Source organism: Eleginops maclovinus, chromosome 9 (genome assembly GCF_036324505.1).
Source record: "Eleginops maclovinus isolate JMC-PN-2008 ecotype Puerto Natales chromosome 9, JC_Emac_rtc_rv5, whole genome shotgun sequence".
NCBI classification, from domain to species: Eukaryota; Metazoa; Chordata; class Actinopteri; order Perciformes; family Eleginopidae; genus Eleginops; species Eleginops maclovinus.
Genome location: NC_086357.1, coordinates 1,711,111 through 1,738,836, shown reverse-complemented (window position 1 = coordinate 1,738,836; position 27,726 = coordinate 1,711,111). Strand labels below are relative to the sequence as shown.

Here is a 27,726-nt window from a genome sequence, read left to right as displayed (position 1 = left end):
CACACAGTAAGCTGTTCTTCAGTGAAGACATTATGGTCTGTTCATAGTTCACTGCCAGCAGAGAAAAGCTGTCGGTCTGATTTTTACATTAGACTCCCTAAATTCCAAGTATCGAGTGCCGGGTCAGAGCCTATTGTTAGCTCTTCAGTGTGACCTTGGCTGGAGGTCAGTGAAAGAGTCACACAGATATAGAAATGCTTGTTCCTCCTGGGGGGTCAGCCTGCAGGGTCAGCTCAACACCACCCTATCCGACCCTCACACTGTCCCAAACTGTTTGCTTCCATCCTCTCAACAAAAACACTGATTTATATTTCATAATTTCCTCACATTGTTCCTGTGAAATGTTGATTGCGTTTATCCAGGCTGACACCAGAGACAACAGCTTGTGTTGATCATGTTTATAACCAGCGCTGTTCTCAATGTTGATCCTGTGTGTGTGTGTGTGTGTGTGTGTGTGTGTGTGTGTGTGTGTGTGTGTGTGTGTGTGTGTGTGTGTGTGTGTGTGTGTGTGTGTGTGTGTGTGTGTGTGTGTGTGTGTGTGTGTGTGTGTGTGTGTGTGTGTGTGTGTGTGTGTGTGTGTGTGTGTGTGTGTGTGTGTGTGTGTTTCAAGGTTTTATTTGTCATATGCACAGCAGATACAGCGTATATGTTGGCAATGAAAATCTTATGTCGCGTGTGTGTGTGTGTGCGTGTGTGTGTTCACAGTGGGCCTTTGGAGTGACTTTGTGGGAGCTGATGACTCTGGGTCAGACCCCGTACGTGGACATCGACCCCTTCGAGATGTCCGCCTACCTTAAGGACGGCTACAGAATAGCACAGCCCATCAACTGTCCAGATGAACTGTAGGTTGATTTACAGAGCGCGCACACACATGTACACACTACATATTCTTTTCTTGGGGGGCTGGTGTGCTGCAGCATCACTCACCTTCCACACGTCTCCTTTGAAAACAGTTTAAATGAGCGTGCATAAAAACATGGCATGTGTACAGCCCCTTATTAGGTCTGTCTGAGGGCCGGCGGGACAGCTGCTCAAAGCTGACGAGTGTGGACATGTTTCAGCTCTTCCTCATCCTTCTCATCGTCAGCTATATAAACACATAATGTCAGTGTGCAGAGCTCTGTGGTGAAGTGTGTTAGTGCACACTTTCACCGACACTACAAGGAGCAAATCAACCTGCTACTGTGGAGGGGGGGCAGGCCGTTCATCCAATCTCCCTGCAGGCTTCATTAGCTAAGAAAGTGGAGAGAGTTCAGTGGTTCTGGCATGCAGGATACATGAATTACTATTATAATTATTTTAATTATTAGAGAGTATGTTTGTTGTTGCATGCTGTCCATCCGTCCGTTTTTCCCCACCTGGACTGCCTGTCAGTTCTTGCTTTTTCCCAAAAGGGCCAGTTCATTTCTGTGCTTCAGACACATAAACTCTGTACCAAGTTCTGTGTTTCAATGGGTCCAAAAAGATCTGTTGCACCCACCAAATCACACACCACAAAGACCTCTGGGAAAAATCACCTGACTTCTGTTAGGTCTCTGAACACGGTTTCCTTGGATATACAATGGTGGTGAGGCCACGGCTTCCTTTTCCCAAATATTAGAGCATAGAAAATAAAAAGCATTAAGGGCCTGTGTTATTCACAGTGATTTTATCTCTCATCCATATCAGCGCTGTACAGGCAGCTCCTGCTCCATGTACTGTAGGCACACACACACACACACACACACACACACACACACACACACACACACACACACACACACACACACACATCCAGTGGTGTAAAGTAACTAAGTAGATTTACTAATATGATACTTAAGTACAATTTTGAGGTACTTGTACTTTACTTGAGAATTACAATTTGATGCTACTTTGTACTTCTACTGCACTACAGTTCAGAGGTAAATGGGGTACTTTTACTGCACTACATGTATTTAATCCCTTTAGTTACTTTACAGATCTGCATTAATGATGGTAAATATAACCAGCCCTTAAATCAGACTTTAGTTCACCTGCAGTAAATCCAGCAGCTACCCTGCAGTATACAAAGCCATTCAAACTAGCTGCACCTTTACCAGCTCTGAGAACACTTTAATGATCAATCATTATAAAACATATCAGAGATATTATTCTGAAATGGACCAATCACACAATGACTACTTTTACTGTCGCTACTTTAAGAACATTTAGATGAGAGTACTTTCTACTTTCACTGGAGGAACATTTAGAATACTTTTACTGTGACAGAGTATTCCTACACTCTGGTACTTCTACTTTACTCAAGTACAAGATCTGAGTACTTCTACTTTACTCAAGAACAAGATCTGAGTACTTCTACTTTTACTCAAGTACAAGATCTGGGTACTGGTTTCACCTCTGGTGTGTTGTGTGTTTCAGGTTCGCAGTGATGGCCTGCTGCTGGGCCCTGGATCCAGAGGAGAGGCCTAAGTTCCAGCAGCTGGTTCAGTGTCTCACAGAGTTCCATGCAGCATTGGGCGCTTACGTGTAAAACACTCTTCCTTTTTTTGTTTACCAAGAACAGGAGCACTATTCATAAGGAATACATGGAATATAAAATGTGCCTTATAAGATGTTTTCTTGGCCATGTCTCCTTGAAATTGTCAGATGTTGTGTGCTTTGTAACGTCTAGAAGTGATGGCTACATGGTGCTCTTTACCTGCATTCCCGGACATTTACGTGCCATCGGACCGATTACTTTTATAGAACAATTTACGCCTCGAACAACCTGGTTTTAAAGACAGTATTTTCTACAGTTTTGTATTTTAGTGAGAAAGTGTAGCTGTGTTGTGTATACACTTAAAGCTCTGTATGCTTTGGAGAGCTTTGGTACGAGGAGCCTCTCTGAGGACAGGATTTCTTCTTGAAGGTACACTTCCTCCGGATCACACTAAAGACTTTTTCCTCGTGGATGAGATGGATGGACGCTACAGCTTTTTCTAAATCAGCATTGCAAAGCTACATATATGACCTTGATTTTCTTTTATAAATCTAAGTGAATTTTGAACATTTTTATTCTTTTGTCACCACCTTCTTCCTCTTTTGTACATTTTCTTTCTATCTGGACCTCCAAACTGAATCATCACAACTTGTCTATTTTATAAGCTTGACTGTTCTGCGTCAGAACAAAACCCTTCACAGGATTCTTTTGACTGATTTTATTTTCTAATAATCACTGTGAACACAAACTGCCACCAGCTCGGCCTGATCCTATTCTTCCACCTTTAACATCTTTGTGATGTGTCTCTATGGTCACTGCATGTTGGATTAAGGTTTTAAAGTGCTTCCCGATTTCATATCCACAAAATAAATGGGATTTTAAAATATAAAATGTCTACTTAATTTAACTTTTTCACATCAGGAGCCTGCCATGTATTGGTGCAGTTCTTGCTGATGAGTTGAAGCAAAGCTCTTCTCTTTGTTTGAGGCAGAACACCTGAAACCACAGTCATGTTTGTTTTGAAGGAAAGCTGTGTCTGAAGCCCTGTGTTTTGGTACAAGAAATCCTGCAGAGCTCCGACACTGTGATGACTTGGTTCTAATGGAAAAAAGAGCCAAATATGTGAAAGCTTTAACTAGTGATGCTAAAGAGCTACAAGAAGAGCGTCCATGTGTTTGCAATATGTATTTTATTCCTCTCTTTCAAGAAGCTTTTGTTTTGCTTCTACATTAAGGCTGAAGTTGAGGTCACAGGAACACTGCTTTTCTTCAGGATGTTGTAATGGAAAGTTATGAAAAATCAAATTTGTCCAGAATCCTTAAAATCCCCTGCTCTACAAGCCATCGCCCTTTCATGCTACAAATTATATTTGTGGAATGCATTTGCATCTGCTGCAAGACCGTGGGGGGGAAATCAACCTTAAAAGGACAGACTAAGATGGAGAGAGTTTTATTGGAGTGGGGTTGTATGAGGTCCTACTCAATACTCGTCAGTTTTAACATACAGGAGATGAACCAGAGGAGGACCTGGGCCTGGTGGTTTGAAGAGCTTAAATCACAGCTTAAGTTATAACACTGAGTGATAAGTACTTCCAATCAATCCAAACCACCTCTTTAAACACACTTGGGTATTGACAAAGATAGAACTTTTCAAGTTTACGCCAACAATATCCAATTTCTCTATGGTGTAAGTGAGACACCATAGACATCATGCAGTTGAATAATATCTAAATGTTGCACCTTCTTTTCAGTGTCACTTGCATTTCAATGCTAGGATCTTTTTTTATCTGGTTTGTGAACTGTTCTCATTTCCTTGGAAAACCTTTCTTCAGTGATATGAATCCACTTCGAGATGTCCGCTCAGCAGCGTTTGAAGAAGACATCTTTTCAAAATATCAATCAGCCGTGGGAGTCAGTTTGTCAGAAAGCTGTGTCAGTTCTGCCATGTTGTCACAGTCAGAGCAGACAGTAATGCAATGCAGCTGCAAGACATCTTGAGTAAGTGGAAGTTGTATATTAATGTCACAATACTCTGGTGTTTACTCAGTTATCTGCGTAGATTTTGCAAAGTAAAACCGGTAAATCCCAGGAACACGTTTGAGGGTGTTACCTGAGTTTATTCAGGCTACTTATCCAGACCACCGCTCACACCTGCAGCCACAGCTAACTAGATGCATTTCCTCCTTCAGAGCGTGCATCAAGCCTTTTGATTACATACATTTATTCATATAAACACATTTTTGTGTTTCTTTTCTATGTTGTCCGTTACGTGTCTTGTAATAATTGTAAAAACTCAGAAAGAGAAATTTCAGCTTTTGCTGTATTGAATCATCATTGACCCATATCAACATTGTATTTAGCTGCAGTGCATCATAAGAGCTGCTATATTCCTTTATAATGTGTCGTGATCTCTTAAACAGCAGTCATTAGTGTACTCCGAAACATAAAGCTCAGCACGTTCGCTCTCAGTCACTACATTTATTTAGTGTTGAAAGTTTCTGCACATCATGCTGATTTATGACTGTTCCATGTCTGCATCACATCCGTAGAATAAGCATGTGTTCTTATGCTTCAGACATACTACAAACAGCCTGGAGTTAGTGCGTCAAACATTCAGTGGAAAGGACGTTTAAGGAAGTTGTTTCAGAAACTAAGGAAGTGCTACTACAAATCCAGATAAACACAACACCATGTCTGAAACTTTCAGAAATGACATCACAAAATGAGTCTTCTGCGAAATGGCTTTCATATGTGTAAATGTGATATATTATGTTATTCTTGGCATTTATGGTTATCAGCAACCTTGGGGGAGTTTGTAATTAAGAACATTCACAGTAGAGTTAATCTGCTTCTGCATTTCCCCTTGTCACTAGAAAGGAAAAGGTTGTAAATAATGACAATAGTGATGGTTCCACTTGGCCAACACACATACGAAGATAAATAAAGAGTTGGCATTTATTCAAACTGCATTATTGACAGTGCTATTCATATACAGCTCCGGAAAAAAATGAAGAGACCACTCTAAATGTTTCTTAAATCTCAATCTCTACCTGTATGGCAGCCATTACAGTGTCTGTTGAATTCCAACACAGAGAAATGTTGTCAGGAGTTTATAGAATACAATAAACAAATAAAAAATGTTGTTTAACTCAAAGACAAACCTATAAATAGTGAAACCAGAGAAACTGATAATGCTGCTTGGTCTTTTTCCAGAGCTGTATATCCATACATGAACCAGGGTTGTGGTTTTAGCCTTTAGCGGTGTTCTGTTGTATTGTGTCTTTTAGTTTGAATATGGAAGCCCATTTCTGCCAGTAAAAGTAAGAAAAATAAGACGATAACTTAGACTCCAAATCTTTAGCATCTCTAAACACAAACATTAGTAAATTAATTTTAAATGTTGAAAAAAATATATAAAATATTGACTCATAGCATCTCAAAATAACAAGTTATTTACAAAGTCATTATTTCGAGGTACTTTGCTAGGGTTAGTTAGGGCGAGGTTATTCAGTTAGAGGTTGACATTATGGCTTGAGGAGTTACAGAGGCGATGTGCTCATGTGTGTCAGTGTTGGTGTATAGGCTTCTGTCTGAACATGCTTAATGAAAGACAGCTTTTCCTATAAAAAAAAAAATCTATTTTGATCCTACATATCTTGGTTTCTTCATTCTTTTTTTTACTTTTTTTTTCTTTTTTGGGCAACTAGTGCCTTTAATATAATGCAGTTCAGAAACGGGGATATAGAGGGGAAGATGCACGGTAAAGGGACTTCGAACCTGGGTCCACCGCATGGGGATCAAACCCCAGTATATGGCCGCCTGCTCTGCCCACTGAGCTATGATACGGCCGGTTACTTAATTTCTAAGGTCACATTGTTGTGTTGTCTTACATAATACCCTTAGGTCAAACACATCGTATTGAAATGTACGCCCCCGCCCCCACCCCTGATTATAATTAATGGGCTTCCATATAATGTACAGTCAAAGATGAATAGAGATTGAGGAAAATAACTTGGTGTATGTAGTCAAATAACGCTTCTTTATTTATATCAAAACTACTTATAATATAATTATCCCCCAAAGAGTCCTCTCTCCCTGGCCTTCACTGATTAGCGGGCGCATTCCAAACTTAATGAAGCATTAATTCTGGGGGAGCTGCTGGAGAGCGGGAGAGCAGAGCATCTGAACCCTCTACCTCTTCAAACTGACACCAGAGTAAATGAATGGCAGCGAGTAGTCGCTTTAATATCTCCATGAGTCACTGCTCTCTCAGGTGTGTTGCACACGCTCGCGCGAACGTGACTCAGCCAATCAGCTCGAGGACTCTCTGTTCTCAATTCACAACTTTCAAAACAATTGCGCGTGGAGAGAGAGCAATTACATCACAAGCAGCAGTCATAAAGAACCAGTCCTTCAGCGAGAGCACAGACCGTGAGAGCCGGACCATGGACAAACTTTCCCCCAAACCCGCGAGGAGGAGGCTGAGCTGCAGCATTAAGGTAGGATTCAGCAGATCAGCGGCGATGTCGTGTTTTAACCTGCAGCACGGCTCCCTCGCTGCTTATGTAACACGAGCTGGAAATGTTTTAAAAGATCTAACGTTTCACAGATTATAATAATTCTAAGAAACAAAATGTCAAGTCATTTAATTGTTCTGAGAACACATGAGCGCAGTATTCTGTGCAGTGTCGCCTCGAGCAAATAGAGTTTAGATAAACAGGTTCTCGTGCACCCCAAGTGAGGTGAAGGGTTTTATAGCTTAAAAATATTTAATTTATTTGTGTCTTCACTAGTGCAACAACTTCAGGTGGAATAGCTTCGGAGAAGAGATTTTGAATGTATTTTCAATATTTTTCTTATAATTTATAGAACGAATAACATTTTCTTTGCTTTTAAAGTGAAAAGACATTTGTTACCTCAAATCTGTTAGCACAATACAATCGGTTTAATTAAGTTATTACTTCTCATTTAATGTTTTACAGAGTAGTCCTAATGCCAAAATACTTTTATTGAAAAAAACAAAAGCAATACTTTCATTTTTAAAATCAATTCATCATCATCATCATCATCATCATCATCATCATCATCATCATCATCATCATCATCTTCATCATCTTCTTCTTATTCTTTTTTATTGTTTTTTTTATGAATGTGGTCTGTTAAACATCATAAATTGCTCAAAAAGGGAAATTTATATTTTAAAGCCCCATCAGAAAGGATCGCAGATGATTTACAGTAAGGTAGGGAGAAAATAAAGCGTCACATACTCCCACTAGTAACCTCTCAACAGATAAAGTTTGCTTCAAGAGTTTATTGGATGAGTTTATAACAACCTTTCTGTCAGCATGGCTCATCATTCCACCTTAAGAAATGTCGCTCTGCTTCAGAAGGACTTGGAGACAGTTTTTTATTTCTATCATAAAACTTTGGTGAGTCAGTTTTGAGTCTTGTTTTTGGTTTGGCTGCTGGACCCCGCTAACCTCTGGCTGTAACATAAGAAGTCTCAGTGAAGCGGCCCCCGTGCTTCACTGCATGGTAATATTGAAAGAAACACTTTGTTCAGGGCTGTGAGTAATAATGAGGCAAAACTCCATGTTGCAAAACTCAGCGAGAAATGACATGTCTTCTTCGTTGGTGTTGTGTTGTTTAAATTTAGCATGACTAATACACCTATGCTCTGACAGTTTGGACGAGACCACTTTAGCAACTTTCACATTTCCAGTAGGTGAAGAAAAAGCTTTCCCTCTCACATGGACTTTGGTGGGTCTACTTTCTGTAAATCTTTTCCTGTTTATCATTTTAAGTGTTCACTTTAAAGCCCCCGCTCTATTGAAACCAAGGTGTACAAATACAGAGAGGGTGGATGCAGTGAAACGGACATGATCCCATCGGACATACTGAGAGTTCACAGTGGAATTCGCCCATCCTGCACAGTTTGAATGCACCTGAAGTTCAAAGCTGTGTAACGGTATATTGACATAGTGGGAGTAGTTCTGAATCAAAGCAGCAGGTAATGCGTCTCTGAGTCATTCCTGCAGGGGGGAGAAAGAGCACAGCTTTTTGAATTGCGTCAAAGTGTTGTCAACAGAAGTCTTGATCACTGTTAACCTTCTGTCCAGCAGTTGCAAATTAAAGATTAGAACATTTTCCGAGTTGCCTAACAAATGAAATCGAATACCTTCAGACAGGGGCGCCGCCAGAAATCTTGGGCCCCATGAAAGATTTCAATTTAGCCCCCCCCCCCCCCCCCCAAAAAAAAAAAAAAGAAAAATCCACAACTGTCTGAATTACACTGAATAGACTGTTGCCTTAAAATGAAAATGCCATGATATATGGAACATATCTATATATTTTAAGAGATCAAATGATTAATTTCATTTCAAAAACTTAAACAAGACAATACTATTAAAATAATATTGATAGCCCTCAAAGGGCCCCTGTCAGTGCTGGGCCCTTAGAATCGTCCTAACCTTCCCCCCCTCGCAGCACCCATGCCTTCAGAACCCGGCTGACAACAACAGTTTCACACAGATCCGAGTCATCGTCTTCTCTTGACAGTGATACATTCCGTTCAGCGTTTGGCCCTCTATTTGCTTCATCAGGACATTCTGTGTGTTTATGTCAGCGTTATACTTATGTTCAGGAGGACTACACGTAGTCTGCACCAGGGTTACACTATCAAACTCCCCTTATGGATATCAGTGCCATGTCCAGCCGAGTTTCTGCTGTGGGGCGCACCATGATCACACCCTGAACATTTGAGAGCTTCACCACCTCCTCACCTCAGTGCAGCTGAGCACCAGTAAAGGATGAGCATTTTGTAGATCGTTTCTATTGCTCATAAACAACCCTCAGTGGAAATGCAAAAATGTGAAAAGATAACATATTGCAAATAAGTTTGTATGCTTAGCTTATGTGGAAAAGTTAGAAATTCAAAAAAAGGCTTAATGTGACTTCTTCGCATCAAAACAAACAAACAAAGTGTGTATTGTACATTTAGGTCCATCTCTTTTAATCACGTCATCTTGTTGCACTCTTCTTCTGCTTTCTGTCTGCAGCATTTCTCTTTGAGCCAGTTACACCTGATAACCATGCGTTGCATTAGTGGATGGAAACAAATCTAATTTGCATTTTCTTTAGCAGATTTAAGAAATGTGTTTACAATTTACCTTACATTTGAATGGAAACCTGGCTATATTTTTCCAGGATAAGGTTTAGAGGTTAATCAATCCATACCTCTAAAGCGACTGTATTTATACTTTATATCTTGTGTGTTGAATGCTTACAAAAATGAAATGGGGGGCGGGGGGGGGGGGGGGGTAATTTGTCAGAGAACAAGACTCCAGGAAGTTCCTGCCCTCTGGCACATAACCCCCCTACCATTTTAAATGGTAACCTGTCATGTTTACAGTACACAACAAATGCACACGTAACTAAAACACCTTTATATCAAAGTAGTTGGTTGGATTTTCTACGACCAATAAGGTTATATATTTATAGTTGTGTTTGTGTATATATTTACAACTCAATATTGAACCCTTTTGATCTATTGTGCAGTAAATCCTGTTCCTTGTTCCACAGTGAAGGAAGGTCATTCTGTTTATTTTCTTTCAAGTATCCCGAGAGACTTCTACTACTAAGCGTTTTCTTTATTTATTTTCTTACCGGTCAGGTCAGGCATATTGGTGCAAAAAAACAAAACATTTGTCTCCAGCAGCACGTGTCGCTGAAGTGAAGACGTTTGAAACGCAAGTGTGAACTTCCCTCCATTCTTCCACTCGCAGCAGGCTGGGACAATGGTGCTCAGACAGACAGAGCTGAGATAAATATTGAAAAGGATAAATATGTACATAATCCATGGCCGATCCAACTCTGGAACGAGCACGAACAAATCGGCTTTTAAATCACTTGTGTTAACAGTAAGGATAAATAATAAATCCTGCGTCTTCACAGTGCGACAGACTGCTGAAACACTGAAGCGTTCTGCACCAGTTTTTTTTTTTGCTGCTGCCTTCATTTCACATTTTATGATACTCTCTATGAATATTATCAGCACCATCTAACATCCCTTCATCAAGACAAACGGTCCTGCTGTATTCTGACATTAGTATTGTTTTGGAGCCAGAACACTTTTTGCCGTTTCTCACACTTGCACTTTAATGGATAACGTGTTTCCAGTGTTGCAGCCAAATATTCGGAAAGCCAGGGACTTGTCTCTGACATTTCATGTTTTATATCCAGCGCTCTCTGCAATAAAAAATATAAGGCCAACATCGTGAAAGTTCTAAAGTATATTTTAAGTTGACTTGAAGCTGTTACAGGAACCTTCTGCACCCCTGACGTTAAGTTTGAATTTACTTCACAAAGAAAAGGGGCTCGTTGCCTGCCTGACAAAATGGATCCATTTGATCCAAAATACGAGAAAATATTTCAGCAGCGTAAAAGCGTCTGTTGTATGCTAACAAACCATAAAGCCAAGCTTTAATGGGAGCATTAACTGTTCTAAAGTGGAGTTTGTCGTTTATTCTCCCCCGGTCGACCTGGCAGCCGGTAAACAAACTGAAGGCTTGGATTTATCTCTGTTTCCTTAGCAATTCACTCCTAATCTCAACATGACTCCTCAGTGTCATTCGGGACACTCATGACTCCCCAAGCGAGTTGAGTGTGAGCGCCTCCTGACACACGAACAGGCTCCTCCACATCACTGGGAGTGCATCAGTTCATCTCCCCACATATCTGAATGTAAGGCGAAATAATGAAACCGACCTTGGGAAATGGTTTCTCATGTTAATGCCAGGAGTCGTCAGGGTCAGTGTTTTACAGTTTGAGGGGATCAGCGTCTATGTGCTGCCGATTGTCTCTCCCAGTTGGAAATGGCACACAGTACATTTAACATTTATGATTATAACCTGTTTTGGAGCCTCACACCTCCTGTCCCGTCTCTGTCCAGGTGTTTGTCCTCTGCCATGGCCTCCTGCAGTTGTCCCAGCTGCTGTACAGCGCCTGCTTCAAGAGCACCATCAGCACCATCGAGAGGCGCTATGGCCTCAGCAGCTACTCCTCAGGAACCATTTCCTCTCTGCACGAGGTAGGAGCCAACAATAACACGACCTCACAGCCTGAAATCATGATAGCTTTTTTCAAGGATCCTGATGAACGAAGAGGAACTGGAGAACAAGCAACATATCACAATCACACTTCCTGGAGTCAGGCCCCACTCCAGTATTTTGGAACAGTTTTATTATAGAAACATGGGGTCAAGGAGACGATAAGATGTCCAGTTGTATGCATGACCAAGGGTCACCAGTCCCTATGTAAATCACTGTGTTAGTATGTGCAACCCAGTTATTACATGCTTTTGGAGCTCGAATCCTTTCAGGATTTTTAAATTAAGAATTGTATGACATTTTATGAAAACAGAGATAAAACAAAGCCTCAAGAAATCAGGTCTGCATGGTAGATGTTTATGGTATTTGTATGTTAATGCATCTATGTGTAAGGAGTTTTTTTTAGAGATGAACCGACAGATAATCAACCGTCTCTGCACTCCTCAGCATTACACCCATGGGTGCTGCCAGGGGGGGGAAGGTTAGGACGATTCTAAGGGCCCAGCACTGACAGGGGCCCTTTGAGGGCTATCAATATTATTTTAATAGTATTGTCTTGTTTAAGTTTTTGAAATGAAATAAATCATTTGATCTGTTAAAATAAGCAAATTATATATGGTTGTGATTTGTGTAATTCAGACAGGGGCCCAAGATTTCTGGCAGCACCCCTGATTACACCATCACTTTCTTCCCTCTGTTCATTGTCCGGGTGTTATGGCCTGTAACAAAGGGACACGTTTAAACATAGAGGAGCACTAAGCCGTCAAAGAGTCAGACTTGTATCTCAGGAGTTGGAGACTGACATCAGTTCAGTTTTTGCAGCTTTACACTGCCACATAGTGGCCGAACCAACTGTCAATGCCGCTCTAAATGTTTGAAATTATTTATGTCTCTCCGATAATTAGCCTTTTTTTTCATTTCAAATTTGATTTGTAATGCTCTTTGAATGCGGACATTGACCAGTAAATGACCAGAATTTCAATTCAGCCAATCAGAATAGGCATGGGCGGGTTTGCTCTGGTTATAAATTATAGGAATTAGAGTTAACTGCATCTTCACCTAGTAGGTTTCAAAATCTACATAAAGCCTTGAGTTTACATCTACAAAGATGGAATCAGAGTCAAATCTTTTCAGTAGTCTACTTAAACATTTCAAACTGCATTTTATAACATTTCTGGTATAGTGCGTTTTGAATGGAATTTTTTAATCAATTAACGACATAATTGATTACTTCATCTAGATTTCTGAAACATTAATTTAGAGCTAGCCTTGGTTTAGTGCAGACCATGCTAAATATAGATGACAGTGCAACTTTGGTCACTTCCATATTTAGTTTGAAGATTCCTTTAGTGAAGTTGGCAAACTGAGAACTGACTGAACCCTCCGTGTGTGTCTCTCAGGTCAGTAACAGTGTGCTCATCGTGTTCGTGAGCTACTTTGGAAATCGGGTCCACCGTCCTCGCTTGATTGGAATCGGAGGACTTCTGATGGCTGTCAGCGCCATGATGCTGACCTTACCTCACTTCGTATCCCAGCCCTACGAATACGACTCTGTTCTACATAGTAAGACTCAAATATCTCTGCCTCCACTGGCACCAGAGGGCAGGACTTGTGAAAGTACAGATACACTTCAGTGCAATTCAGGAGACTTTAGCTAAAGGGTGCGTCTGCAGTTGCAATCTTCTCTGCGAAGGTTCCGCAGCACTCAGCAGGAGTGAAACAAGTAGCCAGCATTTGGCTTTCTGTACTTTTCAGCACTATTTAGGAAGTGTTGCTGATGATTTCTAGCTGAACTTTCTATAGATCAGAACAAAATTCATCATCTCATATGCACTCACTCGAAGGGAATTAGAGTCACCTCTCAGGGCATTTAATTTATAACAACAATCCCCCTCTTTCCTCTTTAATCTGGCCTCCAGACAAAGGAGATCGCTTGAGGAAATGAAAGGAGTTCTGCCTCCACTAGCATGTCATTAACTTTTTTCCCCTTTCTCTTCCTCTCTCCCCCGCTGTGATCCAGATCGCAATGACATTTGTAACCTGCAGAGGAACTCTAGTGAAGAGTCCTGTGGCCGCAATGAGACCCGGCGCCTGGCCGACACCAACAACCTGTGGCTGCTGATGGCCAGCGCCCAGCTGCTGTTTGGAGTGGGCTCCGTGCCCATCCAGCCCTTTGGGATCTCCTACATTGATGACTTCGCCGGGCCCGGCAATTCCCCTCTCTACATAGGTGAGCGGTCTGTGGTTCAGAGGGATTGGTTTAGATAGAGACCACGATCTGAGGGTCACAGGGTTATCCCAGGGGACTCTATAAGCCTGCATTTTGAAAAGCTTTTTAATATTCAGAATTGAATGAGTTTCATTTAATATACAGTACTATATCACCTTGGAATTTAAAGGAAGTTTTTCAGGTTTTGGGTTTAAAGAGTTCATCCCAGTTCATAGCCCAGATAGCGAAAATAATTTGCAGTTCTGTTTTATCGGTCAAAAATAATCATTAATGTAATTACAATAATTAATCTGATATTTATGTATTATTTATTTGCTCCTCAGACAGAACAGAAAATATTGACTTTGTTAAAAATGTGTAGTCATAATTTGTTTTACAAACAACAGCTCCTTAATTGTGCAGAGAATTATATCAAATGTTTCGGCAAAGAAACATGTTTTTAATTTCGACCGTAGACTCAAAATAAATGGGTTCACACAAATCAAGATTTTTTGGAATATTTTTATTAAAAGCAAAAAATGTGAGAACGCCCCCCACTTAAGACTCAATCATTTTAAACAGAGAAAACGGAAAACAATGAGGTAAATATCATTCAGTCAGCTCTGGCTCTATCTCTGCAGGTAGAACCAAGTAGATTTTTATAATGAAAACCTTTTTTGTTCAATTAAGGGCCATTAATGCTTAGGAGACAAAATATACCCACACTAAATGTTTGTCGAAGAATAATAAGAAATAATACCATGTAAGAAGTAATTTTTGACTAAAAAAGATCAAACATGACTCAGCAGAAGATAACACTCAGCAGTCCTTCAGAAACCCCTTCCTCACAGCCTCCTTATCATCCGCAGCCATCCTGTTCGCAGTGTCTGTGTTTGGGCCCGCCATCGGGTACCTGCTGGGGTCTGTCATGCTGCGGATCTATGTGGACGTGGACAGGACTGGCTTTGGTAATAAAAGGTTCCATCCGTTGCAAAGATACTTTGTATGTGGTTATAGCTGGAGAGATGGTTCTGCTGCATCTGCTGACTGCTGGTTAATACTGTTTGGTGCAGGAACAGAACAGGAGCTGAGGCCGACGGACCCCCGCTGGGTGGGGGCCTGGTGGTTGGGCCTGCTTATCACCGCCGGCTTCCTGTTCATCACCTCCATCCCCTACTTTTTCTTCCCTCGGAGAATGCCTTCAGAAACTAAAGTAAGTAATGACTCAACATTCAATGAATGTGTCAGTGATATGGGTTTACTGTAAGACAGGGGCCCCCTGGACACAGACATGCAGGAGGCCCCACCACCTCTCCTAAGGGGAAAGACATACCAGCTTTATAGTGTTAGGCCTATTGTTGTTTTTGTTGTTTTGTGTCTCTTTGTAAATGTTTTTCCGTCTTTCATTGTTGTTGGGAATGTCTTTGTTTCTCTTTGCAGCCGTTTTGCATCTCTTTGTAGTCGTTGAGTCTCTTTGGATCCTTTTTAGGTTGCTTTGTGTTAATGTCCCTCTGCTGCTACTCTTACTACTTTTAAATTCAGGCTGAAGACTTTTCTTTTTGCCGCTGCTTTTCATTACACTGCAGCGTAACTTTTATTCATATATTGTTTGCCTATGTTATCCTATATTAGCTTGTTTTATGTTTATTTTATTCTCTTTGACTCTTTTTTTAAAAGCCATATTTCTTAATGCTCATAATGTTTTCATTTTTGTGAAGCACTGTCACACTGAACACAGGTGGATTATTTTTGACCTTTTCAAAAATCTTCAGAAAACATTAGTCGTATATACAGTGGGGCAAAAAAGTATTTAGTCAGCCACCAATTGTGCAAGTTCTCCCATTTAAAAAGATGAGAGAGGCCTGTAATTTTTATCATAGGTATACCTCAACTATGAGAGACAGAATGGGGGAAACAATCCAGGAAATCACATTGTAGGATTTTTAATGAATTAATTGGTAAATTCCTCTGTAAAATAAGTATTTGGTCACCTACAAACAAGCAAGATTTCTGGCTCTCACAGACCTGTAACTTCTTCTTTAAGAGGCTCCTCTGTCCTCCACTCGTTACCTGTATTAATGGCACCTTTTTGAACTCGTTATCAGTATAAAAGACACCTGTCCACAACCTCAAACAGTCATACTCCAAACTCCACTATGGCCAAGACCAAAGAGCTGTCAAAGGAGACCAGAGACAAAATTGTAGACCTGCACCAGGCTGGGAAAACTGAATCTGCTATAGGTAAGCAGCTTGGTGTGAAGAAATCAACTGTGGGAGCAATTATTAGAAAATGGAAGACATACAAGACCACTGCTAATCTCCCTCGATCTGGGGCTCCACACAAGATCTCACCCCGTGGGGTCAAAATGATCACAAGAACGGTGAGCAAAAATCCCAGAACCACACGGGGGGACCTAGTGAATGACCTGCAGAGAGCTGGGACCAAAGTAACAGAGGCTACCATCAGTAACACACTACGCCGCCAGGGACTGAAATCCTGCAGTTCCAGACGTGTCCCCCCTGCTTAAGCCAGTACATGCCTGTCCCGTCTGAAGTTTGCTAGAGGGCATTTGGATGATCCAGAAGAGGATTGGGAGAATGTCATATGGTCAGATGAAACCAAAATAGAACTTTTTGGTAAAAACTGAACTCGTCGTGTTTGGAGGAGAAAGAATGCAGAGTTGCATCCAAAGAACACCATACCTACTGTGAAGCATGGGGGTGGAAACATCGTGCTTTGGGGCTGTTTTTCTGCAAAGGGACCAGGACGACTGATCCGTGTAAAGGAAAGAATGAATGGGGCCATGTATCGTGAGATTTTGAGTAAAAACCTCCTTCCATCAGCAAGGGCACTGAAGATGAAGCGTGGCTGGGTCTTTCAGCATGACCATGATTCCAAACACACCGCCAGGGCAACGAAGGAGTGGCTTCGTAAGAAGCATTTCAAGGTCCTGGAGTGGCCTAGCCAGTCTCCAGATCTCAACCCCATAGAAAATCTTTGGAGGGAGTTGAAAGTCCGTGTTGCCCAGCGACAGCCCCAAAACATCACTGCTTTAGAGGAGATCTGCATGGAGGAATGGGCCAAAATACCAGCAACAGTGTGTGGAAACCTTGTGAAGACTTACAGAAAACGTTTGACCTCTGTCATTGCCAACAAAGGGTATATAACAAAGTATTGAGATGAACTTTTGTTATTGACCAAATACTTATTTTCCACAATCATTTGAAATAAATTCATTAAAAATCAGACAATGTGATTTTCTGGATTTTTTTTTCTGATTCTGTCTCTCATAGTTGAGGTATACCTATGATAAACATTACAGGCCTCTGTCATCTTTTTAAATGGGAGAACTTGCACAATTGGTGGCTGACTAAATACTTTTTTGCCCCACTGTAAGAGCAAGACAGATTTGGTCCTCCACGTTTTTGTGAAACCAAATGATGTCTCTTTCAGCTTTGCCCAGGACTTGTTATGAGATGTACATAACATCTACACTAAAAAAAAAAACATTTCATATAACCTCTACATCTACTCATTTGATGTTAAACGATTTGAAACATGTCGGTAGTGTTGAGTAAGAGCTCCTCAGGGCACTGTCCTGTAGTGATACAATTGTTTTCTTTATACAGCACTCCCCCATAGTTCATACTGCATGTTGTTTTCCAGATGATTAGAAGTGAGACTGACCTGAATGATGACTTCAAGAAGCCAGATGTCTCTTTACTTGATTTCCTGAAAAGTACGTTTGTTATACTAAGACATAATGTCAGATTGTTCTGTAAAAGAGAGTTTTCGCTGAAGTCATGTGTTTTTGGTTGTGTCTGTGTTCAGTGTTTCCCAGGATGTTTGTCCACCTGCTGTTGAGCCCTCTCTTCCTGATGCTGGTCCTGGCTCAGTGCTGCTTCTCCTCAGTGATCGCAGGGCTCGCTACGTTCCTCAACAAGTTTCTGGAGCGGCAGTATAGCGCCTCCCTCGCCTACAGCAGCCTGCTCGTAGGTCAGTACTGGAGAATGCTGAACGTAAAGCTGGGACTTCAGGAAATGAAACTAATGTAGATTACTGTTGCCCTTGTCTATAAGAAGAGAGTTTTTATATTCAACCCTTTTGTACTGTGGCTACTTCCCAAAGACTGATTTAGGTTTGTACTATCATCTAAATTATGTTTCCGCTGCCTTTCTAATGAGACTACATCTTCTTTTTTTAAAACTCTGTTAGGGTATCACAGGGACAACTCTTATTCAAATGTTCACTCAAACTGAGTAACATCTTGTAACCAATTTCAGTCCTGATCATGAGAGCTATCATTTTGATTCAAAATATGTCAGAATGTGAAGTAAAGTAAATGCTAAAGAGATAATTCTTTCACTGTGTTCGAAATCAATGATTAGTAACAACATTTGCTTTGATTAATAGTTGTGTTTTTGTGAAGGAAAACAGAAGATTAGTCTGTAATGGCCTTTAGGGCGACCGTGTGAAAATGGCTCCATCGAGGGCTATAGATTAAAGCTCTAGATAAAATGGAATGCATTTTTTTATGCTGTCATGGCTCCCAGTCAAACATTGTGGTCTTAATGGGTTTCTATAGGGAGATTTTACTTGAGGACCTGTCTGTATTTTGGCTGCACTTTATTATACACTATCAGAGCTGAGGTTGAACTTCAATCCATCAGATAACAGACACCTCACATTCTTCATGTGCATTTACAAAACAAAAGTGTAGAAAAATGTAAAAGCCAGAAATGACCCTAATGATGCATGAAAGTAAAGCCGGAAATAATTTCCGTGTTAACGTGGAGCTGCTGATGCCTTCCAGGTGCTGTGAATCTGCCCGCTGTAGCAGTGGGGATGCTAATGGGCGGGGTCATCATGAAGAGGGCGGGTCTCTCTTTGAAGACCATCCCTCGCTTCTCTGTGGCCATGCTGACCACATCCACCCTCCTCTGTCTGCCGCTCTTCTACATGGGCTGTTCAACACAGAAAGTGTCAAAAGTCAACGATAACCAGACCGTACCAAACGGGTGAGTGAGAAGCCCTTCATGATGGTGTCCTCAGGTTGTTTCTAAAGGGGGACGTCAGCCTCATCCAGCATAGTGTATGAAAAGTACCTGCTCAGATACAATATGATGTAAGCAACCCTGAGTTAAAAACATTATAGTTCTATTTCCAAGCAGGTTATTAATGTTTACAAGTCAATGTAGATGACATTATGGAATAAATTATTAGCATTTTATTGGGCATCATAATTAAATGTGTGTGTTTTTAACACTTTTCTACCAGTACACATAAATCCAACCTTTAAACAAAACACAAAAATCAAAGTCAACTTTTTTGTCAATTTCTCTGTGTGTGATACAGACATGGAGATTGAAATGCTGTTTCTCACGTCCCAAAGAATACACATATATAACAAATATAGACATATATGTATACATACTGTACATATGCACCTGCACACCCACGAAAAAATTAAGAGACCACTCCAAATGTCTGGCAGCCATTCCAGTGTCTGTTGAATTCCAACACAGAGAAAAATTGTCAGTAGTTTATAGAATACAAAAATATTGAACTCAAAGACATACCTATATATGATAAAATAAAAGAAACTGATAATGCTGAATGGCTGTATTAAATACATATACACACACATTAAGAGGCATAAATAGAAAGAAGGCAGAACAGTAAATATATAAAATACAACAATCCCAGGTGTGAGTCAAGTCTAGTAGACTAGACTTTTTAAGTGATGAGGATGATATTACAAATAACAAATATCTACAGTAGTGCAAATAACAGTCCCAAGCAGCGTAGTAGAAAAAGTGTCTGATGCTAGTCTGTTCAATCATTTTGAACTTGTTTCTTATAAGTACATTTCCTTAGTGATTGATAGTATCTGGCAGCACACACATACAGGGAGTAAACCGGATCTTGAAACAGTATAATGCATTCCTCTATTGGCTCTGCTTCATTAGTATATCAGTGTTGATTTGACTGGCCAAGAATTGGGCTAAAGTAGGCCAATGTTACCTACCACCATTACTTTTAACGGCATGCTCAGCTTTGAAAATACACCCTGCTGGTGTCAGGTCTCCTGCTAACTGTCCTCCTCTCCTTTTTTTGCCAAATTCCTCAATTCTTGGGTGTTTCTAACAAACCACAAACAGAGCAATTGCTCTTTACCAAACTACAGTAGCCAGTAGGTTGCTTAAAATACACAATTTGGTAGTTTGTTTGGTGTTCCATATTGTTTTTTAACAGGACAGAGTAGGGGTGAATATCTTGTAGCTTATGGTAAATCCAGTTGTACTTATATTGCGCTTTATCCAGTCTCTTCGACCCCTCAAAGTGCTTTACATGCTACATGTCAGTCACCCCATTCAGAGCAGTACACTTTTTGCTCTAGGTAACTACCTTTCACACACTTTCATGTGAGCAAGGTATCTTGCCCAAGGATACATCGACATGTTGACTGCTAGGGCTGGGATCGAACCCCCACCCTTGTGGTTGAAAGACCACCGCACTACCTCGCAGCCACAGTCGCCCCAGCTTATCCAAACTGCACAAAAACAGAAGCATTGATAGGAAATAATATCTAAATAAGTTTTTTATTTTAGCAGAAGTAATATACAGTGGAGGAAATAAGTATTTGATCCCTTGCCAATTTAGTAAATTTACCCACTTACCACAACATTAACAGTGTAATAGTAGGTTTATTTTAACAGAATATCAAAACAAAAAAATCCACCAATAAAAAAATTTATAAATTGATTTGCCTTTCATGGTGGGAAATAAGTATTTGATCCCCTTCAAAACATGCCTTAGTTCTTGGTAGAGAAAGCCTTGCTGGACAGCACAGAGGTCAGATGTTTCCTGTAGTTGGTCACCAGGTTAGCTCACATCTCAGGAGGGATTTTGGTCCTCTCCTCTCTGCAGATCCTCTCAAAATCCTTAAGGTTTGGAGGCTGATGCTTGGCAACTGGAAGCTTCAGCTCCCTCCACAGATTTTCTATGGGATGGAGGTCCTGAGACTGGCTAGGCCCCTCCATCACCTTAATGGGCTTCTTATGTAGCCACTCCTAGTTGCCTTGGCCGTATGTTTTGGGTCATGGTCGTGCTGGAAGACCTATCCATGTCCCATTTTCATTGTCCTGGCTGAGGGAAGGAGGTCATCAGCCAATATTTTAAGGTACATGGCCCCCTCCATCATCCCCTCGATGCGGTGAATCATTAGCAGAGAACCCCCCCCCAAAGTATGCTGTTTCCACCTCCATACTTGATGCTGGGGACGGTGTTCTTCTGGTCATAGGCAGCATTTCTCTTCCTCCAAACACGACATGTGGAGTTGATGCCTAAGATCTTGATGTTGGTCTCATCTGACCACATCACCTTTTCATAAGCCTTCTCTGAATCCTTCAGAGGATCACTGGTAGACTTGTAAAGTCGGCCTGTAAATGTGCCTTCTTGAGCAGGGGACCCTGCCGGCGCTGCAGGATTTTCATCCATTACGGCGCAGTGTGTTACCAATAGTTTTCTTGGTGACTGTGGTCCCAGCTGTCTTCAGATCATTAACAAGTCCCTCCTGTGTAGTTCTTGGCTGACCCCTCATCTTTCTCACGATCATTGATGCCCCAAGAGGTGAGATCTTAGATGGTGGAGCCGCAGACCGAGGGCGATTGATGGTCATTTTGTGCCTCTTCCATTCTCTTATAATCAAACCAGTTGTCTCTTTCTCACCGAGTGGTGAGAAAGCTTGCTGGTGGTCTTGTCTTCTATTCCAGTCTTGTGCTGGTCTACAATCTTGTCCCTGATGTCCTTATACATTAGTTCCACCATGATCACAAGACCTGTCTCTGGTCTTGCCCTCGGTGGAGAGGTCCAGGTAAAGAGTTGACATCAGGAGTACTTTCTTAAAGCGTGAGGACTTATTTAACCGCTCTGTGGGAGCCAGAATTCTTGTTGGTTGCAAGGGGCTCAAATACTCATTTACCCCAATTAAATGCAAATCAATTTATATCTTTTTTTTTTTTAATCTACATTTCTGGATTTTTTTAGTGGAAATAAAACATCCAAAACACACATAAGGGACATTATTTTACTAACTTTGTCAGCATTAGTAAATGGTTAGTTTGCAGATTAAATCTTGTTTTATGATATATAATTGTGTTAATGTGTAAAATGTATATATAAATAACATTTAAAACACACTATGATGTAGTTGAATCAATAGCAATAGCATGCTAATGAAACTAGCCTGCTCACACATCAGCTCTGAGCTTGTGTTCCCCCCCCCCCCCCCCACCCCACAGGTCTATGTGCTACTCCAACTGCTCCTGCCCTCCCAGTGCCTTCAACCCTGTGTGTGGCTCTGACGGTATCGAGTATATCTCTCCTTGCCATGCCGGCTGCACCAACTTCACCAAAGACCCAAACAACACCCACAGGGTTCAGGTGGGTGTCTCCTCTAAGCACCTGACAAGGGATAGCTGCAGGTGTTAAATGTTATTATATTTGGGATTCTGATTTTACCTGTGTATAAGAAAGGTACCTATAGTCAGTTTATGTCCTGCACGAGATTGCGCAGTAACAGAAGCCAAACAATGTAGAGGGCACGGCAGCTAAATCTGTTAGTCTATATTTTAAAATATGCTCACTGCATTACAGAAGTTGCTGGTCTACTGCTGCCTCCATAGACTGGTTTGTTTGCTGGTGTCATTGTGTGATTTTTATGTTTAAAAGGGTTTGTTTAGAATCACAGAAGTCACACAAACACAATTCCTGATGAGTCAGCAGGAAACCGTGAATGGCAAGTCCCTGTTTAAGTCAAAGAAGTTTGGTTGCTTCCTAAAGAGCAAAGCTTTGAGAGGAATGTAAAGCGGTCAACATATGCCCCCGTCCACAGTAGCACATGCCGGGTCTAATGTGAGCTTTTCCAAACTGGGGGGCATGTCGGCTGGTGCTACAACCCTACTTCAAACAATATGAACTATCCCTTTCAGACATGGTTGTGAGGGGGCTGAACAATGGAATTTGACTTTTAGCTTACTTCTTTAAACCTGCCAGATATTTTTACAACACTATAACAACATTGTACAATAATTCATCAGAATTAATAAGTTCAATATCCAGATACAAATGAATCATGTACTGTAAGATAGGAATGCTAGATAAGTTTAATGAAAAAGAAAAAAAAAGTTGTGTTATGCAGCTCAGAACACATTTAGTAATAGCAACAGTGTGGGATCTGGGGTAACTTTTTGGTTATTTCCTATCACTAGATCTGTATATCAGCCTGGAATGATGTAATTCATCTTTAACTGCGTGGGGAATTCAGACTGCATCAACATAAATCTTCTCTTCAGGGAGTCAAGAGGCTAAACATTTGTATTGTAGTGTTGCTGCTGTTACTTTAGTCATTTAGATTTGAGACACAGATTAGATGACAGTTTTTAGACTGTGACATATCTTCAAAACAATCATACACAAGTACAGTATGTCACTTGATTCCCAGACCTCCATAACTTAATGCGTCCCCTCAGAAGGAGCTTCTAGTGTGGATCAGTCAGAACAGACAGAGCTATGTGTCTCGTAGTCAATGTCCAATCAATGCGTATCACTCACAGAACAAACAGGAGGTGTTTAAAGAAAGACAAAACTTCAGAATTGAGATGTCAAGGCTTGTGAATAATCCTCCATTAGAAGATATGTGGCTGCTAAGAGTGTGAGTCAGTTTGACTCAGCATGAGTACTCTGTGTAGATCCCAAGAAGTCTCCGATTTAATAATATTCTCGTTCCTGTGGACTCAGGTGTCCAAAGGAAAGGTGAATTCATTCAGGTGATGTCAAACGCCTGAATAATAAAATTATTATTTTTTCGTGATAAATGAAAAAGAGGAGCAACTTCTTATGTAAAGATTTACATAAGCACCAGTCCTGACCCGCACTTGTCCCGGAAATGCCCAACATCCGATCCCCCCTCAGGCTGACACACTAGCTCTGTCAGTATTAATATTTCTTGAATCCTTTGAAAACAAAACTTCATCTGTGACATAAGTGTTTCAGTTTGAATGGTTTTTGGGGTTGGCTGAAGAGAAACACTACCCCATGTTTTGTCCCTTTTTAAAATCCTTGACCAATTTAAGAAATGTTTGACATTTTGGGCAATATGTTTATAAGATCGATGCAAATCTTGGATGCTTAGTCTGACGCAAGATCCAGGAAGGTAACCAGCTGAGCTTAGAATAAAGAATGGAACTGGGGGGAATGAGCTAGCCTGGCTCGGCCCATTTGTAAAAAAAATCTTCAGAGAAAGAAGCAAAGCAAAATGTTGTTTTTCATTTTATTTGCACAGATAACACAAATCTAAAATATTCCCTTTGCTTTCTTCCTGGATACAGCTGTATACCAGCTGCAGGTGTATATCTGGGGCCAAGAGCGCCCGCCCTGCTCCCTGTCCCAACAACTGCTCACATTTCCTGCTCCCTGTCATTCTGGTCATCTCTCTGGCATCGCTGATCGCCTGCCTCACTCACAACCCTATGTACATGATGGTGCTCAGGTAGGGAAGAATGACAATGTATTTCAATATATTCACATATTACTTTGTAATTCATTTGTACTATTCAAACCTTACTAATGATGTTATCAAACTGATATTTGAATTTGGTTGCCAAGACACACTTTATAAGATGATTTTTTTTCCCTTTTTTCTGTCAGATGTGTTTCCTCTGAAGAGAAGTCATTTGCTATAGGAATTCAATTTTTACTCATGAGAGTATTAGGTAAGTAAAGACACAATTTCTGTTTGTGTTAAGTTAAGTTATTTTATTGTTGTTACTGATTAGTATTTATCTATTTTATAAATGTATTTAATCTTATTTTTATTACAACAGTAGTTACTTTATTTCATTACAGAATAAAAAGCAACATATCAATACAATGTGACTTAAAAGTTAAATGTGACCTAAAATATCAGTGGAAAATTGACTATTGAATCAAAAACAGACTTGAAAAGGTTATTTAAAATATATAAATGTCCATGATAAAAGAAGCTCCAATAAAATGATTACAAATGAAATGAATTACTATTGCACACACAATGGCTCCGAACAGTTATGTCTCATTGGGATGATTGGGTGCTGCAACAAACTAGGGAGTGCTTTTAAACATACCTCTGAAAAACCATCAGATTTTAAGCAGATGTTGGATTGCCCTCTAGTGGCTCTAGCTCCACCACATGTTGATAGAAATGTAACACACTCCCCCCCCCCCCCCCCCCCCCCCCCCCCAGCCTGGCTCCCCGCCCCTGCTCTCTTCGGGACTGCCATCGACACGTCATGTATCTGGTGGAAGGTTGTGTGTGGAAAGAGGTTTAGCTGTGGTTACTATGACAACGACATCTTGAGGAACCGGTAAGAAAAACGCTATATATAGGTTGAAAAAATAATAAGGTTTTCTGAGGGGAAAATATTTGTACATCCATAAAAATAGTTAGCAACATGTGTTTGTCGTTGCAATACTCATATTTCTAAAAAAAACGCTGAAGTGTACCACTACCACATCTTCTACAAAGGGAATAAAAACATGTGTTCTATACCAGGTCAGTTAGTATTGCATGTTATGCAAGTTAAGTAGCATTATGTCTTTTTCTATGCCATAATGTATTTGAATTGGCTAATATGCCACTTTGAGTCCTATTTAGAACAAGGGGCAGTGATGCATTTTAGTTTCTTATGGCAAATATTTTTTCAAACTGTTCATACAAATGTTTTTTAAGCCATAAACACAGGAGAGAAAACTATTTTTTGAATTATTCTACAGATTCTTTAGGGTTTCCATAACATCCACATCACTGCTGACAGCCATTTCTATTTTTGTGTTGACCCCTGCAGGTATTTGGGCTTACAGGTGGGGTATAAGGTCATGGGGATCTTCCTGCTGATGATGCTGGGCTGGAAGGCGAAGAGGACTCAGGAGTACAGTCTGGAGAAGAGGCCTGATGGACTGCTCTGACCCTGTGAGAGTCCCCTGCGTCCCAGCCTCTGTTTCTAACAGCTCTGCAGCAGATGAAGATGTGCAGAGCAGAGCTGTGTCAGTAGAGGCACAGCAAACACAGACCTACACTGACCTCCACTCCTGTAGCCCCTACCTGCTGCTCCACTGGGTGGAGTTGGTGTCAGATTTTTCCAAAAGGAAAAACGAATAACGTTTTCAGATGCTTTAATTCTGAAGTTTTCAAATGTTTTTCAGCCTGACTAGTATCACGAAAGAGAATATAAAGGGACCCCGTCATGTACGTATTTCTAGAAAAATTTGACGTAGCCTTTTTAAAAAAGTTTTAGTTGTTAGAAAGAAAATATACAAGAAAGACATGAGACATATATTATGAATATATGCAGCATGTACAACAATGCATTGACCAATTCAATAAGCTGCAAGTGACGTTGTAGCTAAACAAATGATCAGAAGAGAAAAGGGAACATTTGAAGTGCAGTTCAGGATATAACAGTATAAAATATTTAGCTAGAACATAATCATTTAAATGAATTAATCTAAAACCTTTACCATAGTGCCACAGATCGCTTTGGGTATCACTGCTTTAAAGTTCATGATCAGAAATACTCTGACCCACTTATTACCAGTTCAGAGAGGTCAGCTGCTCAGCTGTGGTACATCAGTATATTGTACATGCATCTAAGACTGCGCAGAGAGTTAACCACAGATAGATAACTGTATGTATTATTTGTTCCTTTTAAGGTAGAATCTATTCAAGTTTCTATTTCCAATGGGAACATATTGTGTAACTAATCAACGATATTAGCTTAATATTTAAGTTTATTTTTTATAGGTGTTTGTCTCATACACTGAGACATGTGTACTGCAATACTCATTTTATATTTGATCATTTATAACACTTGATTTTAATTGCAATGCCAAAGAATTTTCCGATATCATGACATACAGTGTTACTCGTAAATGAAAAAAATACCACACACATAACGCTCTTTACTTCAGTGGTTTACTGCATGTCCGTTGGGTTTGGATTTGTAATTCATATCAAATTTCCACCACTAAAGTGCAATGTCTACTAAGCTGGGTTCTGCATTTTTTTTTTACAATATTGTGTTCATACTGTATTTTTCAAAGGGGCCATGGGTCAAAATCTATTTATGATAACTTTGCAGGTTAGGTAAGTTATATAATCCTCCATTAGCAAACTGACACACTGGAAATCAGGCAATAAGTAGTGTTACTATGCCAGTGAAGACAGATTAGTCCTGAGTCACTAATGAAGCTTCCATGTGTACTCTAGTCTGCTGTGAACATTAAGGTAAACTTGGAGCCATTCAATAGAAAAAGAGAATATAATGCACTTACTACAGTCATGTGACATGTTTCACATTAGCCAGCAATATAAATAGCTTGATGGATTGAGTACCTTACTTATCCCATATGGACAATTCCGAATAACAGTCAATTCATACACAAATTAAAAACAAACAACTAAGTGGAAATAGAATATATAGTCAATTCTAAATATTGTATTTGTTTTATATAAACTATAAGTGGATAAATACCTGGACTGCATTCATTTATATAAATTATCTAGGTAACAAACTACAATGGTGTCATCAGTTGATTGTAGCTTGGACTAGGAATATACAAATGTGTAATACAAAGTCTGTGTACTGGCTTTGTCTGAGTGCAATACTAAATCACTAGAGTATCCCTTTAATAGACTAAAGTAAAATATAAGCTTAACTTATTTGGACACGCCTAAATGTCCGATACCAAAATGTATACTTATGTATTCATATTTTGAGTTGAACCGAGAAAAAGATGTTATTATTGTCTAAACACATGAACTTGGGACCCCGCTTCAAAGTTAAATTATTATTTTAATTATTTTCAGAGCTAGGTATATATCACACAAAAATATTATAAAACATAGATAGGTT

The 27,726-nt window shown here is 40.2% G+C and overlaps 2 protein-coding genes across 4 annotated transcripts in view; both read left to right on the top strand.

Moving 5' to 3' along the window:
- ryk (receptor like tyrosine kinase) overlaps positions 1-3,349 on the top strand; it is a 49,548-nt gene extending 46,199 nt beyond the window's left edge. For all 3 annotated transcript variants that reach the window (XM_063891847.1, XM_063891848.1, XM_063891846.1), the window contains 2 exons: positions 706-842; positions 2,398-3,349. In XM_063891847.1, the coding sequence (XP_063747917.1) occupies positions 706-842; positions 2,398-2,509 (249 nt within the window). In that variant the 3' untranslated portion in view covers positions 2,510-3,349. The remainder of the gene's footprint in view (positions 1-705; positions 843-2,397) is intronic.
- A 3,352-nt stretch (positions 3,350-6,701) lies between these two features.
- Positions 6,702-26,859, top strand: slco2a1 (solute carrier organic anion transporter family, member 2A1). Its single transcript, XM_063890992.1, has 14 exons — positions 6,702-6,956; positions 11,408-11,545; positions 12,965-13,127; positions 13,585-13,794; positions 14,643-14,741; positions 14,847-14,986; positions 17,441-17,513; positions 17,606-17,770; positions 18,588-18,792; positions 22,078-22,219; positions 24,166-24,326; positions 24,485-24,549; positions 25,059-25,179; positions 25,660-26,859. The coding sequence occupies exons 1-14, from the start codon at positions 6,711-6,713 to the stop codon at positions 25,778-25,780; spliced, it is 2,049 nt and encodes a 682-aa protein (XP_063747062.1). The 5' UTR covers positions 6,702-6,710; the 3' UTR covers positions 25,781-26,859.
- Positions 26,860-27,726: the final 867 nt, after the last annotated feature.

Coding starts and splice junctions, on each gene's coding strand:
- slco2a1 (XM_063890992.1), top strand. CDS start 6,711: ATGAGTCACTGCTCTCTCAGGTGTGTTGCACACGCTCGCGCGAACGTG. Junction 6,957..11,407: donor GGCTGAGCTGCAGCATTAAG/GTAGGATTCAGC, acceptor GTCTCTGTCCAG/GTGTTTGTCCTCTGCCATGG. Junction 17,514..17,605: donor TTTACTTGATTTCCTGAAAA/GTACGTTTGTTA, acceptor GTCTGTGTTCAG/TGTTTCCCAGGATGTTTGTC.